Source organism: Bos mutus, chromosome 16 (genome assembly GCF_027580195.1).
Source record: "Bos mutus isolate GX-2022 chromosome 16, NWIPB_WYAK_1.1, whole genome shotgun sequence".
Taxonomy (NCBI): domain Eukaryota; kingdom Metazoa; phylum Chordata; class Mammalia; order Artiodactyla; family Bovidae; genus Bos; species Bos mutus.
In genome coordinates, this window is record NC_091632.1 from 38887243 (window position 1) to 38902367 (window position 15125).

The window sequence follows — 15125 nt, forward strand, 5'->3', positions numbered from 1 at the left end:
GTGAACTTCCTGATGTTCAAGCTGGTTTTAGAAAAGGCAGAGGAACCAGAGATCAAATTGCCAACATCCGCTGGATCATGGAAAAAGCAAGAGAGTTCCAGAAAAACATCTATTTCTGCTTTCTTGACTATGCCAAAGCCTTTGACTGTGTGGATCACAATAAACTGTGGAAAATTCTGAAAGAGATGGAAATACCAGACCACTTGATCTGCCTCTTGAGAAATTTGTATGCAGGTCAGGAAGCAACAGTTAGAACCAGACATGGAACAACAGACTGGTTCCAAACAGGAAAAGGAGTACATCAGGGCTGTATATTGTCACCCTATTTATTTAACTTATATGCAGAGTACATCATGAGAAACGCTGGACTGGCAGAAACACAAGCTGGAATCAAGACTGCCAGGAGAAATATCAATAACCTCAGATATGCAGATGACACCACCCTTATGGCAGAAAGTGGAGAGGAACTAAAAAGCCTCTTGATGAAAGTGAAAGTGGAGAGTGAAAAAGTTGGCTTAAAGCTCAACATTCAGAAAACGAAGATCATGGCATCCGGTCCCATCACTTCATGGGAAATAGATGGGCAAACAGTGGAAACAGTGTCAGACTTTATTTTTCTGGGCTCCAAAATCACTGCAGATGGTGACTGCAGCCATGAAATTAAAAGACGCTTACTCCTTGGAAGGAAAGTTATGACCAACCTAGATAGCATATTCAAAAGCAGAGACATTACTTTGCCAACAAAGGTCTGTCTAGTCAAGGCTATGGTTTTTCCTGTGGTCATGTATGGATGTGAGAGTTGGACTGTGAAGAAGGCTGAGTGCCAAAGAATTGATGCTTTTGAACTGTGGTGTTGGAGAAGACTCTTGAGAGTCCCGTGGACTGCAAGGAGATCCAACCAGTCCATTCTGAAGGAGATCAGCCCTGGGATTTCTTTGAAAGGAATGATACTAAAGCTGAAACTCCAGTACTTTGGCCACCTCATGCGAAGAGTTGACTCATCGGAAAAGACTCTGATGCTGGGAGGGATTGGGGGCAGGAGGAGAAGGGATGACAGAGGATGAGATGGCTGGATGGCATCACCGACTCGATGGACATGAGTCTGAGTGAACTCCGGGAGTTGGTGATGGACAGGGAGGCCTGGCTTGCTGCGATTCATGGGGTCGCAAAGAGTTGGACACGACTGAGCAACTGATCTGATCTGATCTGGGGAACTAGGTCACACACATGTGCAAGTAAGATTGCACATGCCACAGCTAAAGTCCCAGCACACTCAAATCAATAAATAAAAAATTAACACAGAGGCTCAGAGCCCAGAAAATGGGAGCCAGCGTTGGGATCTGAGTGGAAGACTCAGGTTCTGAAGCTCTGCTCTACCCAGCTCCTGCCTTCAGGACACATGCGGTCTGTTGGACCCCAAGTCACTCTGAGACAGAGCCTCCATGGATCCTACCCTGTGCCCACCTGTCAGCCACCTGAGCTCAAGAATCAGCAAGAGCTCCCACCACCCACAAAACCAAAGCCAAACTCTTGGAGGCCTTCTGCCTTGGTCTTTTTGTCTGGTCTCTGCAGCCTCTGACCACTGGTACATAGGGAATTTTTGATTGCTCGGTGAAGGACTATCAAGGGCACTGGAACTTGGAATAGTGGCCAAGAAAACAAGTCCTGCCATCAGGGAAGAACTGGGTTCCAATCCAAGCACCCCTGCCTGTTGGCTGTGTGACTTTGGGCAAGTGACTTAACCTTGATGGTGTCCACAAACACAAAGGTAGAGGTAAAAGGCCTACCTCTTGGGTAGATGGCACTCAGTGGTGATAGCTGTGTTATAAAGAGGAGCAAACGTGTACCCACACCCACAGCTCAGGCCCGTTGTGGTCCCCCGGACCCTCCCACAGGTATCAAGCAGAGGCCTAGGAGCACAAGGGTCCCAGCCCCCCAAGTGTCCCGTCTGCAAGTTTCACAGGCCATTCGTCAAGTTGCCCTTTTATACATATGACTTAGGAACTGTTCTACATGAGTGTAACATGTGCATATGCAAGTGTAAACACGGGTGCATACATGTACCCATGTGTGTGAAAACCCCTCCAGCTGGATGGTCAAATCACCAGCAGTGGGTGTCCTCAGCCTCCCCTCCTGCCCCCACCACACCCGTATGTGGTCCTGTGCCCATTTAACAGACTGAAGGGGCCGCGTGTCCAGTGCAGCTCATGCGCCAGGCACACACCTGTGGTTCAGGATGCGGTGGATCATCATCCACTCGGGCTTGATGCCGTAGCGGTAGAAGCGCTCCTCCATCTTGGCATAGAGAGGGTCCTTGTTCTTCCTCTTCTCGCTCTTGCCGTCCTCGTCGCCAGAGCCATAGTCAAAGGGCGGTGGCTCATCCATGTCGTTCTTTCTTTGGTAGTTGCGATACATCACTGTGTGGTAGAGCTCCAGCTGCTTGCGGAGGGGACAGAGGTTAAGGAAGGCAGATGGCCATGACCCCTGGTGTCCCCCCAACCCAGCTCCTCCCCCATCCCCCCAGCCCCCAGCCTGAGTTCCAGGCAGGACAATCCTCACCTTCTTCCTCCCCCTCCCCAGCGCCCAACAATGTCTCTCACTCAGGGAGCTGGCCAGAGCACCTCATGTCCTAAGCACAGCCGCACCTGCCCAGGTACCTCACCTGGAGCTCCTTTACCCAGGAGCAGTGCCAGTAGGAGAGCCCAGCCCACTTGACGAAGAACTCTCTCTCTGGGATGCCCTCCAGGGGCTTGGGCGGGGGTACACCAGGGTCCACGTCAGGCCCCGGCAGCCCCACCATGAAGGGGGCTGGGGGCTCTGTCCACCGCCAGTGCAGGATCCGCTGGACTTTGCCCTTCAGTGGGGGACACTGTGAACAGAGGAAGGTCCCCAGGTTCAGGGCTTAGCTTCAGGTCCCCACCCCGAGGCTCCATCCAACAGGCTGCTCTGCTCCCCAAGTCAGACAGCACCACAGTGACTCCAAGACACCACCCTGTCCTCAGGAGCCTGCCCATGCCGTGCGGGCAGATGAGGCAATGTGTGTCTGCACACACACACATGCACACACATACACACACACGCACAACGGAAGCCCAGATGCACATGGGGTGACCAAGGGCTGGCCCAGCCCACAGGGTGGAGTATCCAGCACTGGGGGTGGGCTGGGGACATCTCAGAGCATGGACACCTTCAAACACCTATAGTGACTGGAGGGGTGCTCTCTCCCTGCTGAAACCGAGGCTCCAGCCCAAGAGACCTTGTGTGACCTTGGGCAAATCACTTTATCTCCCTGAGCCTCAGTTTTCTCATCTAAAAATGAAAATAACAAAGGCCTGGTACTTGAAAACTCAGTAAGCATTAGAGAGATGCCTAGTAAACAGTGGCTGTTTATGGGCAGTGGCAGGTTTATGACCACCTCTCTTTTCATAGCTGTTTCCAGCGAGTTTAATGGGAATTGAGAAGCGGCGCAGGCCTAGGTGAGGCGACGGGCGGGACTTGAGGCGACTGGAGAGGGCTTGGGACTGAGCAGATGGACAATGGGGCGGGGCCAGAATGGGGAGACGCCTTGTGGGCGGGACCTGGGCGGGCGGGGGCGGGTCGAGGCCTTGGCAGGCTGGGAGCTCAGAGCTGGTGGGTGGCCAGCGGAGGAGCCTTGGTGGCCAGGGCCTGCTGGGGCGGGGCCTAGATGGGTGGGGGCTGAAGGGGGCTGGAGCGGCCTGGGCGAAGGCCATGGTGGGCGTGGCCTGGATTGATGGAGGCGGGGCCTTGATGGGTGGGACCTTTGTGAGCGGGGCCTTGCCGCAGGAGGGACCTAGACTTGTCGGGGGCGGGGCGTTCGGCGCGGGCCGGCGTAACACTCACAGTACAGCGCGGGCAGAGCCATTCACCGTTTGGGATCTCGGGCAGCGGCGGGTTGAGGCAGTGCAGGTGGTAGGAAGAGGGGCAGGCGTCGCAGCAGAGCAGCTCGCCGCCGTCCTTGCACACGCGGCAGAACTCCATGTGGTCGTCCTCCTCCTCCTCGCAGCCGCCCTCGTCCTCGTCGTCGTCGTCGTCCTTCGGCTCCCACTGGATCCCTTCCTTCTCCTGGAAGAGGGGGGAGTCCAGGTGGAGGCACCCTGGGCCAGGACGCCCCCTCCACCATGGTGCAACCCTCCCTCACACTCGCAACCGCCCCATGTTCTGCCCGGAGAAGACCATGCAGGGGTCTGGAAGACCAGGACTGACAAAACCCCCACCCCCGGCGTCTGCCAAGGGCTTACACAGTGGGGACAGCTCCACTTGCCCTCAGGAGCTTTCTCCAGCTCGGGATCCAGACAGACGAGGTGGTAGGCCCTCGGGCAGGTGTCACACAGAATGATCTCCCCACCCTGCTGGCACACCTCACAGTAGTCCTGGTGGTCCGTCTCATAGCCATCGCCATCATCGACTGGGGAGGGGGCAGAGGCAGTCACGGAGGGCCGTGTCCCCACTCCCCATGCACAACCCATCTCCACCGCAGGCTGTCCCGGCACTCAATAGATGGATGAATGGATGGCGATGGACAGACAGGGTGAACAGAATGACTGAAGAGCAAAGAGGGAAAATTCCTGGGGATCCAGTGGTTAGGACTCTGCACTTTCACTGACTAGGGCTCTCCTTCAGTCCCTAATCAGGAAACTAAGAACAAGCCATTGTGCAGGACTTCCCTGATAGCCTGCAATGCAGGAGACCCCGGTTGGATTCCTGGGTCAGGAAGATCAGCTGGAGAAGCGATAAGGTACCGCTCCAGTATTCTTGGGCTTCCCTGGTGGCTCAGCTGGTAAAGAATCCACCCGCAGTGCAGGAGACCTGGGTTCAATCCCTGGGTTGGGAAGATCCCGTGGAGAAGGAAAAGGCTACCCACTCCAATATTCTGGCCTGGAGAATTCCATGGACTGTATAGTCCATGGGGTCGCAGAGTTGGACACAAATAAGTGACTTTCACTATGACTATGTGCAGCCAGAAAGAAAAGAAAAAATGGAGTGAAGACATGGATTGAAGACAAGCAAAAGGAAAGAAGGATGGGAGGAAGGAAGGAGGAATGGAAGCAGAAAGGTATGTGGATGGACAGAAAGATGAACGGCCGGATGGATAAAGGGGAGAGAGGAAGGACCGAGATATGGAAAGAGGGAGGCGGGGTGGGAAAGCTGGGCATGGGGGGATAGATGAGTAGAGGGTGGATGACTGAGTGGGTGGACGGTGGATGTGGTTAAGAGACAGTTCCTTCTCCTGTGCCCCTCTGCCATGCAAATGCCCTGGGGCGACTCACATTATGGGTCCCTAATAGATGTGGACCCACTGAGACAGGACCCCCTCTCCTAAACGCATAGGTGAGGGTGGTTGAGGAAACACAGGGGACCTGCCTGGCCTGGCTGAGGCCTGAGGATGCCCTTCCCTGCTCCCCAAAGGGGGCTCTGCACCCCACATCCATGTGATGCCCACAGGAACCCTACAAACAGGAAGTCTTACTTCTCTTCTTCTTGCGCCTCCTCTTGCTCTTCTTCCCCAGGGCAGCAGAGCACTCGGAACGCATGGAGGAGCTATGGATGCTGGCGCTGTCGAAGTCCGACTCCTCTCGCTCATCCTCCTCGCTCTGCAGGGGCAGGGGAGGGCCCTATGAGCCCAGAGCTGGCCCAAGGGGCTCGTTTCGAGGCTTCTCAGGCCTGGGCAGAGGGTAGGTTGTGGCAGGGTACCATGGAAGCTCCAGATACAGGGTGCTGTCTGCAGTTCATCTCATCTTGCCACCCAGCTAGAACATCCCCTAGCCCACTGGTCCAGGCTGATGGCCTGCCACCCTCCCCAAGCCCTGCTCTCCAGCCCTCATAACTCTCCCAGGCCCTGCCCTCCACCCTGCCAAACTCCTACACATCCCTCAAGGGGAAGCCCTAGGGACACCTCCCCCAAGGAGCCTTCCCAGATCTCTCCCTAATGAGACCTGTTACACAGCCTGTGTGCCAGGTCCGGCTTATTCCATTTGCATGTCATTGGCTCTCTCCCAGTACATGCCCCTAAACCCTTCCAGACTGTGAGCAGCTCCAGAGCAGGGTGCACCAAAGTGGAGCAGAGGGCCGAGCACCTTAGTCTCGGCTCGAAAGCTAAGCTGAATGGGGACACCTGCTGCTCCATGCTCCCCTCCACAGCAGCTACACTTGAGACCTGTCACTTGCTTCTTCCAAAGGACAAAGAGATGGCTTCCATCCCTGCCCATCTGAAGGGCTGAGAGTTTGAGGGAAGCAGGTAACCTATGGGAGCAGGAGGGAGGGATGAATGCCCCCCATCCCCAGAGAAAGAGGGCTCAAAGGCTCAGACACGGACTTAGGGTCATTCTGAACCGAGTGCCAGAGCTGCCCTTGAAGGGCTGGAGCCCTGCCTGCCCCCACATGCAGGCCTCCTTCCTGGGCCCACTCTCCTAGCAGACCTGGGCATCCAGGCCCCACCAGGACTCTCCCGCCTACTGCCCAGATAGAGAGGCAGCTGGGGCCAAGGGAGCTGGGACTGAGCCTCCAGCTCAGCAGGGTGGGCAGGAGAAAGAGCTGGAGGCATGGACCACCCAGAAGCCACACTCCAGGGACCCTTGCAAGGATCCAGGCTGACCCCCTCACCAGTCAGGTGGGGGCACAGGCCCAGCAGACAGGCATGTAGCGTAGGAAGAGAGAGTGGGGAAGGGGAATGGGACCTGCCCCCTGCCTGGTACAGGAGAATGAACTGACAGCCTGCTTTTCAGTCATCCAGTCTTTGCACGGTGTGCACTCCACACACGCTCACGCTCACACTCGCACTCACCGAGGACCCCTTCTTCCTCTTGCTGCCGACCCCTCCGAAGCGGAACTTGAGCCCAGTCACCTTTCTCCCTTTACCCTTTTTCTTCACATCCTTGGAGCCTTTGATCTTCTTCCTCACGCCAGGCCCTGAAAAGCAACACGGCTCGCTCACTTACCACCATGCTTTCACTCAGCCTCACAGCAACCTGCTAAGGAAAGGATCGTTTCTGCTGTCACCTCTTTTCCAACAAGAAAACTGAAGCTCAGAAAGGTGACATCTTTGCTTAAAGCTGCACAGCAAGTAGCAGGGGAGGCCAGAGCATAACTCTGGTCTGGTCCCGGTCCTAGCCACTGCACTGCCATCTTGGAAACAGCCCTGTCTCGTCCCTCTCCCCAGAAAGGAGCTGTCCCCAGTAAAGCCACAGACCCCCAGGGCCACCAGGGCAACCAAGGGCACACCCACCTACCTGCAGTCCATACCTGGGCCCCGGAGGGGTGGGCTAGAGCAGAGACCTTCCCCCAGCAGCCAGCCTCCAGGTTGCCCACTATACCCCCACACTGGCACCACTCAAGACCTTCCCCACCTCTATGGCCAGTAGAGGTGAGGCTGTGTTTTTATGGAGCTGGCCACAGGACAGTTATCCACCTGGGGAGTAATGACCTGCCCCCAGCAGTCTTTCCCACCAGGCTGAGCAGGGAAGGTGGGGGCCTAGAGGCAGGTGGCCTCGTCCGGGGCCCTCCTCTATCCACATCCACACAGAGAGATGGGGCTGGCAGCCCAGCTGTAACCTCAGTGGCGCCATGGAAAATCTATTTCAATTTTTCAGGCTCTGAATAGGCAGCTCAGGGAATCGATAACTCAGCAGCTGGAGCCCAAGAGGAAATGAGAAAGAAGGCTGGCTGGGCAGCTGGCGAGGGAATTGAGCAGGAGCAGGTGCTGAAGACTGCATCACTTGCCCACCAGGGTCCCTGCGGGACCTGGCAAAGGAATGCGTCGTCCCAGAGACCAGAGCTGCTTGGGGCAGAAACAAGAGGTCCCCACAGTCTCCTCCACCCTCCATCAAAACCCTGGTCATGGCACCAAGAAGGTGAGCTGCAGGTGAGCCCACCATTCAGAGTCTGGGGGAGATCAATGGCCCTATCCCCAAGGGGGCCAGAAGCCCTTCACTTAGGGCAGAGAAGCCCCTCCCTGAGAACTTCAAGTCGCAGAGAGCCTCTGCTGTCCCCAGCCAGACAACACCGATCTGGACCTCCTTCTGGGTCTCCCTGGGAGGCTGGCCCTGACCACGCCCATGCCCACCCGGGCCAGACACTCAGAAGAGGGATCAACAGGTCATTTTAGGACCCCTTCTCCTGGGAATGGTGCAGCCTCAAACACAAGAGCCCCCCAACTCCCAGCAGCCTGGGCCACCGCGGTCCCTTCCTCCATACCTGGGAAAACTCCCAAAACTCTGAGCCCACTGTCCCCTCCACTTGTCCACCAGCCCCAGAAGGGAGGCAGGACAGATGTGGTAACATAGGTGAGAAAGGGCGCGTGGATCCAAGGTCAACCAAGGCACTGGGTCCTGGGTAAAGACCAGCCCAGCTGTCCCAGCCGCCCCAAGCTATAGGGTCTGGGGGGCCTCGGACAGCAGGACTGGGTGCCACCCACCCGCAGCCATACCCTTGCCCTCTTTGGTCTTGGCCTTGCGGATGGGCACAGGCTGGGGTGCCTGCTGGGGGCTGATAGCCAGGGGAGGCGCGATGGTGACCGTCTCCACGGCCGCGGCCACTGCCGCTGCAGCTGCTGCCGCCGAGCTGCCCTTGAAGGGGTTGTTGGCACTGAACTCCCGCCATTTGGCACCCAGGACAGTCATCATCTTTGACATGGGGATCTTCGGGTTCTTCTTGGCGATGAGCGGTCTGCACGGGGGTGGGGGGAGGCAGAGGGTGAGGGCAGCCCCGTGGAGGGGACGAGACCCCCATGTGACTCCCGCAGGGCCCACCCATCTTCTCCCACATTTGGAATATGTAGCAAACTGGGAAAGTGGGCTGAATGGAGGGCCAAGGAAGAGGACCAAGCCAGAGACAGCCGTCCACCCGCAACACCCCTGATTTCCTATTTTCAGGGCTAGTCACCTTCTCATTGGGTTTCCAATTAGAGCTCCCAAGGGCACAGAGATGGCCAGCCCGGGCATCAGGCCACCAAGCGGACCTGGGCTGGCTAGGAGGGGGAACGGCAGGTAGTGCTGACTATGAGATTAGAACCTGCCAGACAGACTCAAGGCCTGGTAAGACCGAAGGCCCAGAGGCAGGGGCCTCCAGCAGGACCCTGGGGGTCCAGTTCCATTTCTTCTAGAGCTGAGAGTGGCCACGGGGTTTAAGACCTCGGGATTGATTGGGGCCATCGTTCCTGGGGGCAGGACCAGCAAGGGAGGGCAGGACCATCTGTGGAAGTGGAAGGTCCTGTCCCTCCTGCCAGCTCTGCCCAGGGTCAATGTCAGCCCAACACTCCCCCAACCCCAGGAGCCCAGGGCCCTGTCCCTCTGGCTCCCCACTTGGTTCCCCCAGGGAGGCTGTCTCCGTGGGTGCCCAGCCAAGGCTCCTCTGAGGCCCACCTGAGGAACTGGCTGAAGGCCTTATAGTTGGTCAGCGTGTGGTAGTCGGCCTCGGAGAACAGGTAGTCCACGTCGTCCAGGCCCCACTCGGCCATGAGCTGTCCCGAGGACTTGGGCTCCTACAGACACAGGGGCCGGAGATGGAATCAAAGGTGGGAGTCCTTCTAACCTGCACCCCCATCCCTGGGGCCCCACCCAGGAGGCCTGGGAAAAGCCAGGGTGATCATGTCTGCAACTTGCAACTTAACGAGAGCAGTTCACACACCAAACTGAAAATATCCTAGAGCACTCCAGGCTGCCAGTCCCTTGAGCAGTAGGAATGGCTCAGATGCCAGCTTACGAGGGGGTGCAGGACCACGTATCTGGGTTTAATGTGGGGGTTTGAGGGGAAGCCATGTGCGTGCCCAGGGCAGGAATAAGTACAGGACTCACTCTCTCTGCCCTAGGCTGTCACCTTGGGGTGATACAGTCACACTTGGACCTCGTGAAAGGACAGGCTGCTGCTGGGTTCTGGGGCCAGGAAGGTGTGCCCTGGCCAGAGCGAAGCATGGGACAGTGGTCCAGCTGGGGGCAGAGCCCAGAGGAGAGCCCTCAGCAACTACTTCACATTGGGAGCAGAGGCACAGGGAGGTGTGTGAGTTCCCAAGGGCACAGAGATGGCCAGCCCGGGCATCAGGCCACCAAGCAGACCCAGGCTGGCTAGGAAGGGTGACAGCAGGTAGTGCTGACTATGAGATTACAACCTGCCAGACAGACTCAAGTACCAATCTTGGTTCTGCCACATAGTGTCAGTGAGAGGTGAACAAGCTAACTTCACCTCTCTGTGCCTCAGCTTCCCCATCTGTAAAATGGGGATAAAGCACCTACCTCATGGGAAGGAAGGAGTTAGCAGAGGTCCTTGGAACAGTGCCCTCACTCGGATTCCCCACTTGTTCCAGGCAGCCCAGCCCCGCCCACTGATCCATTCCACCAATCAGCACACACCACTCCCAGGCTGCATCTTTGGTCCAGGTGGGCATGTGACTTAACCAGTCCAGGCAGGAGCAGCCCTAGGTCTCCTATAAGGAAAACTAGGAGACAGGCCAGCTTCCCCTCCTGCTGGACGGGGCAGTGGGAGTCCAGGAAACCCTGAGCTGCTGTTACACTCATTCTCAGCCCTGAAGATGCCTGGGCCTGAACCCAGAGCTGAGCCCACAAATGCAATGAAACAGGGCCCTGGATCACACCATTGGGTCCCCCGAACTGGAGTCCACTTACCTCGCAGCTCTTGGGGCTGCTGATCTAACAAACCCCTTTGACTCCCTAAGCCCCTCAGGGTTGAGCTGTCTGCTCCAGCAAAAGAAGGCCATCCAGGACACACAATCTCCCTCAGCCCCGAGGGACCCGCTTCCTGGCCTCCCGATCTCTGTAATGGTTCAGAGGTCCTCCCATGAGGGACCTCCTCCCTGGGCCAACCTGCCCCTGACACACAGTCATTCCTGGAGGCATATCAGGCCTCTGGTCCCACCAGGAAGCAGAGCAACAAGTGAGCAAGCAATGGCATCGCTCCAGGATCACCCTGAATCACTCCCATAAGTTCATCTTCCAAAGCTGTCAGTCTCTCAGCTGTTATCAGTCACAGATGATTCACAACACGCCAGCCAGCTAATGAGCTCGCCCCTGGGTGTCAGGGCACCTCAGGCACTTCCCAACTTCAGTGGCTGATAGTCACCACCTCTGCCTCACCCATCAGCCACTGTACTAATATTTACAGAGCGCTAATCTTCAGATCTGCAGCCAGCCCAAACGGAACCTTGGAGAAAGATGGACGGAAGCAGGAGACTCCCAGGTATGGTGCTGTCATCTACCCCTGCCCGCCTTACCCTCAGCCCTTCCCCACTCCACGGAGTGGCCTTGAGATTTCCAGAGCCTTGGCTCAGTCACAGCGCTCCCCACATTCATGTTCATGAGGAAGAGGCTTCTGCCCCTGAGGAGAGCTGTAGGCCCATCGCTACAGCTGCCCTGGCTCACGCTCCCCGGGACACTCTCCTAGACACCCACGCAGGCAGAATTTCAGAATACGTGCTAAGTAAATCCCCCTTCTACAGTAAGCAGAGCTGTCCAGCTGCTGCTGCTTTTTTTCTTTCTTTCTCTCTCTTTTTAAATTTTTGGTTGTACCATGTTCAGTCCCTGAGTCAGGAAGGTCCCCTGGAGAAGGCCATGGCAACCCAGTCCAGTATTCTTTCGTGGAGAATCGTATAGACAGAAGAGCCCGGTGTCCTACGGTCCATAGGGTCGCAAAGAGCCAGACATGACTGAGCACGCACACATGCAATATATGGGATCTTAGTTCCCCAACTAGGGATTGAACCCACACCCGCTGCATTGCAAGTGCAGAGTCTTAACCACTGGACCACCAGGGAAGTCCCACAGCTGCTGCTTCTTGGCAAAAGCTCCGTTTGTTCTATTTTCCCAAATTGTTCCAAGCGTCCGAGCGAGAGGCTCCTGACACCAAACTTGAGTTCAGACCATCACTCCCCTCGGAAACAGCTCTGCGCTAGGCCAGGCAAGACAATGGACATCAGCAAAAGGCTGCCTGACTTCCTCCCCCAACTCCTAACGGTCATCCCATTGTTATTTCTGATGTGTCTGGAAGACTTGTGGATACAGTATTTCTCACAAACTCGTGTCCAACTTTTCCACGTGTGCACATGGATACACTCACACCCCCAGACACATCTGCCTCTACACCCACTGGTGGGAAAGGAGGCTCTTCACGCAGGGGCTCTGGGGTCAGAAAGCAGAGAGCTGGCAGCAGGGGCTCAGCCCCCTCTTGAGTACCTCCCACCCCCAGCCAGGCCTCAGTGTTACCTTGAGACACCCATCTTCATTGTCATCCTCCTCATCATCTTTCTTTTTCCGCTTAGCTTTTTTCTCCTTCTTGTCCTTGAGTTTTTTCTTCTTCTTTTTATTCGGGGAGTAGTCACTGCCTTCACTCTCCGACTTCTCTTCCAGATCCTCTTCATTTTCCGACAGCTCGTCATTGCTCCCCTGGAAGAGAAAGGGGGATGGTGAGGACAACAAGGGCCCCAGGGCTAGGCAGCAGCACTGCCCTAAAAGTGGCCTCCTGGAAGAGTCCGTCAGCCCATGCTTTCTGGATCAGTCTCAGCCACCAGATCACCAAAGCTCCAATCACCTGGAACCAGCATGGGGCAAGGGTCTCATCCCCGACATGACAAACCGTGCCATGCAGGTGAGTTAAGGCATCGTGTGAAGCCAGGCTTTACCCTCACAATGCACAAGCACAGGGCAGCTGTTTGGACGGCCACAGAGTGAGGTCCAGGCTCTGCCTCAGATTTCTGTGGATTCAGATTGTAACACAAGTGTCAGGGATGACACTTGAACACACAAAGGATGTGATGCCCAGAGCCAAAAAACAAAATGCAGGCTAGGCTGGAGAAGGGCCCCTGGCTTCTGCCCCGGACCCCACCTCCGCACGACTCTGCTTATCTTTGCATCCTATGGAGTTGTTTGTGTCAAGTGAAACCTGTGGTTAACATACAGCGCACGTGCTCAGTGCTCAGTCACTTTAGTTGTATCCAACTCTTTGCGACCCTGTGGATCATAGCCCACCAGGCTCCTCTGTCCATGGGATTCTCCAGGCAAGAATAGTGGACTGGTTTGCCATGCCCTTCTCCAGGGGATCTTCCCAACCCAGGGATCAAACCTACATACATCTTCTGTGTCTCCTGCACTTCAGGTGGACTCTTTACCCACTGAGCCACCAGGGAAGTCATCCCAGTCTTATCTGCACGTGGGCTCTCCAGAAGCTGCTAAGGCACAAGCCCACCTTCCCCATGGCCCCCATCCTGGCTGCTTCATCTCAATATGAGACAAGGTAATTTAGGCAGCTCTTAAGCTTGGCTTCCTTGATTTAGTTTCCTGTCTGTACAGGCAGAAAATGGCCCATTTATATGGAGATAAGGGTGTTTACAGACAGAGCATCCCCTATTAGAAAGTCACTGTCCCTCTGAGAAAGCTGTGTATTTGGGGTTTTGAAGATGCAAGTGGGCTGAGGAGGCCCCTCCCAGCCAGGGTCTGCAGGAGAAGCCGGGCACAGATGCTCCAAGGAAGATGATGTTTGGCATCGTCATGCTGGTGGTTTACTCTCTCTTCAAGGTGAGCAAAGAGAGGCACGGAAGAGATGAAGAGAGAACTAGGGAGATGAAGGATGTGAGAAGAGGAATGAGGGAGGGAAGCAAAAGAGGAAATGGAGAGGGAGGAGGAAGGAGGGGAGGAGGGAGAGGAGGGAAGGTGGGGGAGGGAAGGAGCAGATGGAAGAGGAGCCGAGCAGACGGAGGGCAGTAAGGACAGTGGGTCTGTCTGTCCAGGCCAGCTGCTGCCCTGTCCAGCCACGTTTACAGTCTGAGAGTCTCTTTCCAGGAGGGAGGTTCTCCCTGAGGTACATCTGGGAAAGGACCCACCGATGGGATCCCTGCACTTCCTGACTCTTCTGCTTGCTCAGCTCACTCTCTGCCTAGGCCGGCTCCCTGCTTCCAAACCTTTTATGCTCATTAAGCTGCTGAGTCAGTGTGCTGGCTGGTGGCTGGCAGGCAGCAGGGCCTGGGCCTTTCCGGAACCCAAGTGTTTCCCAGAATACTGACTCAGTTGGGCACCCTGGGCCCCAGGGGCAGTGCACCGGTCCTGGCGACTGCCAGAGCCTTCCCAGGACAGGACAGCCTCACACGCAATCCTGTTCCCAGGGCTCATAGCCACAGCTCCCAGCTCTGCCTCTGTCCTCTGGGGAGGCAGAGGTCAGACAGCGATGTCCATTTCCTCTGAGGCTGTAGAGTTCGGCCAGCTTGGAAAGAGCACCCTTTGGAAGACCTGAGAGACAGTGCTTACAACCCAGCAAAGGTAAGGATGGGAGGAGGCAGCCACCAGCAGCTTCAGCACCGCGGACAGAGGCTGTGGGACCCGCCAAGGGAGGGGCTTGGGGCTGGCTCTCACCTGCCCACAGACCAGACCAGGGATGAGACAGGAGGACCCACGACAGGTTCTGGGGCTCCCTTGGGAGGCTGCAGGACAGAGGCTGTCTCTGAGCTATGAAAACCTTGCTAACCAGGGAACTGGGCAAATCACTGCAACACCCTGACCTCAGTCTCCTCATCTGTGAAATGGGGATGCCATAAATGGCAGTAAAAGGAACAAAGGAGGTCCTGTGAAAGAGGGCTTTAAACATTTTGAAATAGGGGAGACTCAAGTACCCACGATGCCCCCAATTCTGCTTGGAAGTATAAAATGCGACCAGGACCACAAGCTGGAGGACCCAACCAGCTTCATCTCCCTCATTTAAGCAAATCCAGACTGGATTAAAGTCAGGTGCATTGACAGTGCCTGCAGCTGGACGACAGTTACAGTGTAGCTGGGGCCTCCCTGGTGGCTCAGCAGTAAAGAACTCACCTGCCAACGCAGGAGACACAGGAGACATGCATTCAATCCCTGGGTCAGGAAGAGGCAACCCTTCCTTCAACTCTTCAACTGAAAGAGGAAATGGCAACCCACTCCAGTATTCTTGCTTGGAGAATCCCCATGGACAGAGGAGCCTGGTGCGCTACAGTCCACAGGGTCACAGAGAGTCAGACACAACTGAGTACGCGTGCGTGCACGCACACACACACAGGCAACAAGAAGGGGCTGTTGTGGCTGCACCTGTGGGGTTTTTCCCTGAGCATCTGCTGGGAGCAGGATCCCAGGCTACCATACCCC

The 15125-nt window shown here is 56.2% G+C and overlaps 1 protein-coding gene and 1 non-coding gene across 2 annotated transcripts in view; both read right to left on the bottom strand.

The window, feature by feature from the left end:
* CHD5 (chromodomain helicase DNA binding protein 5) overlaps nucleotides 1-15125 on the bottom strand; it is a 65143-nt gene that overhangs the window by 40327 nt on the left and 9691 nt on the right. The window contains 9 exon segments of the mRNA XM_070384399.1: nucleotides 2225-2436; nucleotides 2663-2869; nucleotides 3862-4083; nucleotides 4260-4426; nucleotides 5489-5612; nucleotides 6803-6927; nucleotides 8444-8682; nucleotides 9378-9496; nucleotides 12228-12407. Coding sequence (XP_070240500.1) covers nucleotides 2225-2436; nucleotides 2663-2869; nucleotides 3862-4083; nucleotides 4260-4426; nucleotides 5489-5612; nucleotides 6803-6927; nucleotides 8444-8682; nucleotides 9378-9496; nucleotides 12228-12407 — 1595 coding nt within the window.
* On the bottom strand, nucleotides 11707-11779 carry TRNAA-UGC (transfer RNA alanine (anticodon UGC)). The gene has a single exon. It is a non-coding gene; the product is annotated as a tRNA-Ala (tRNA).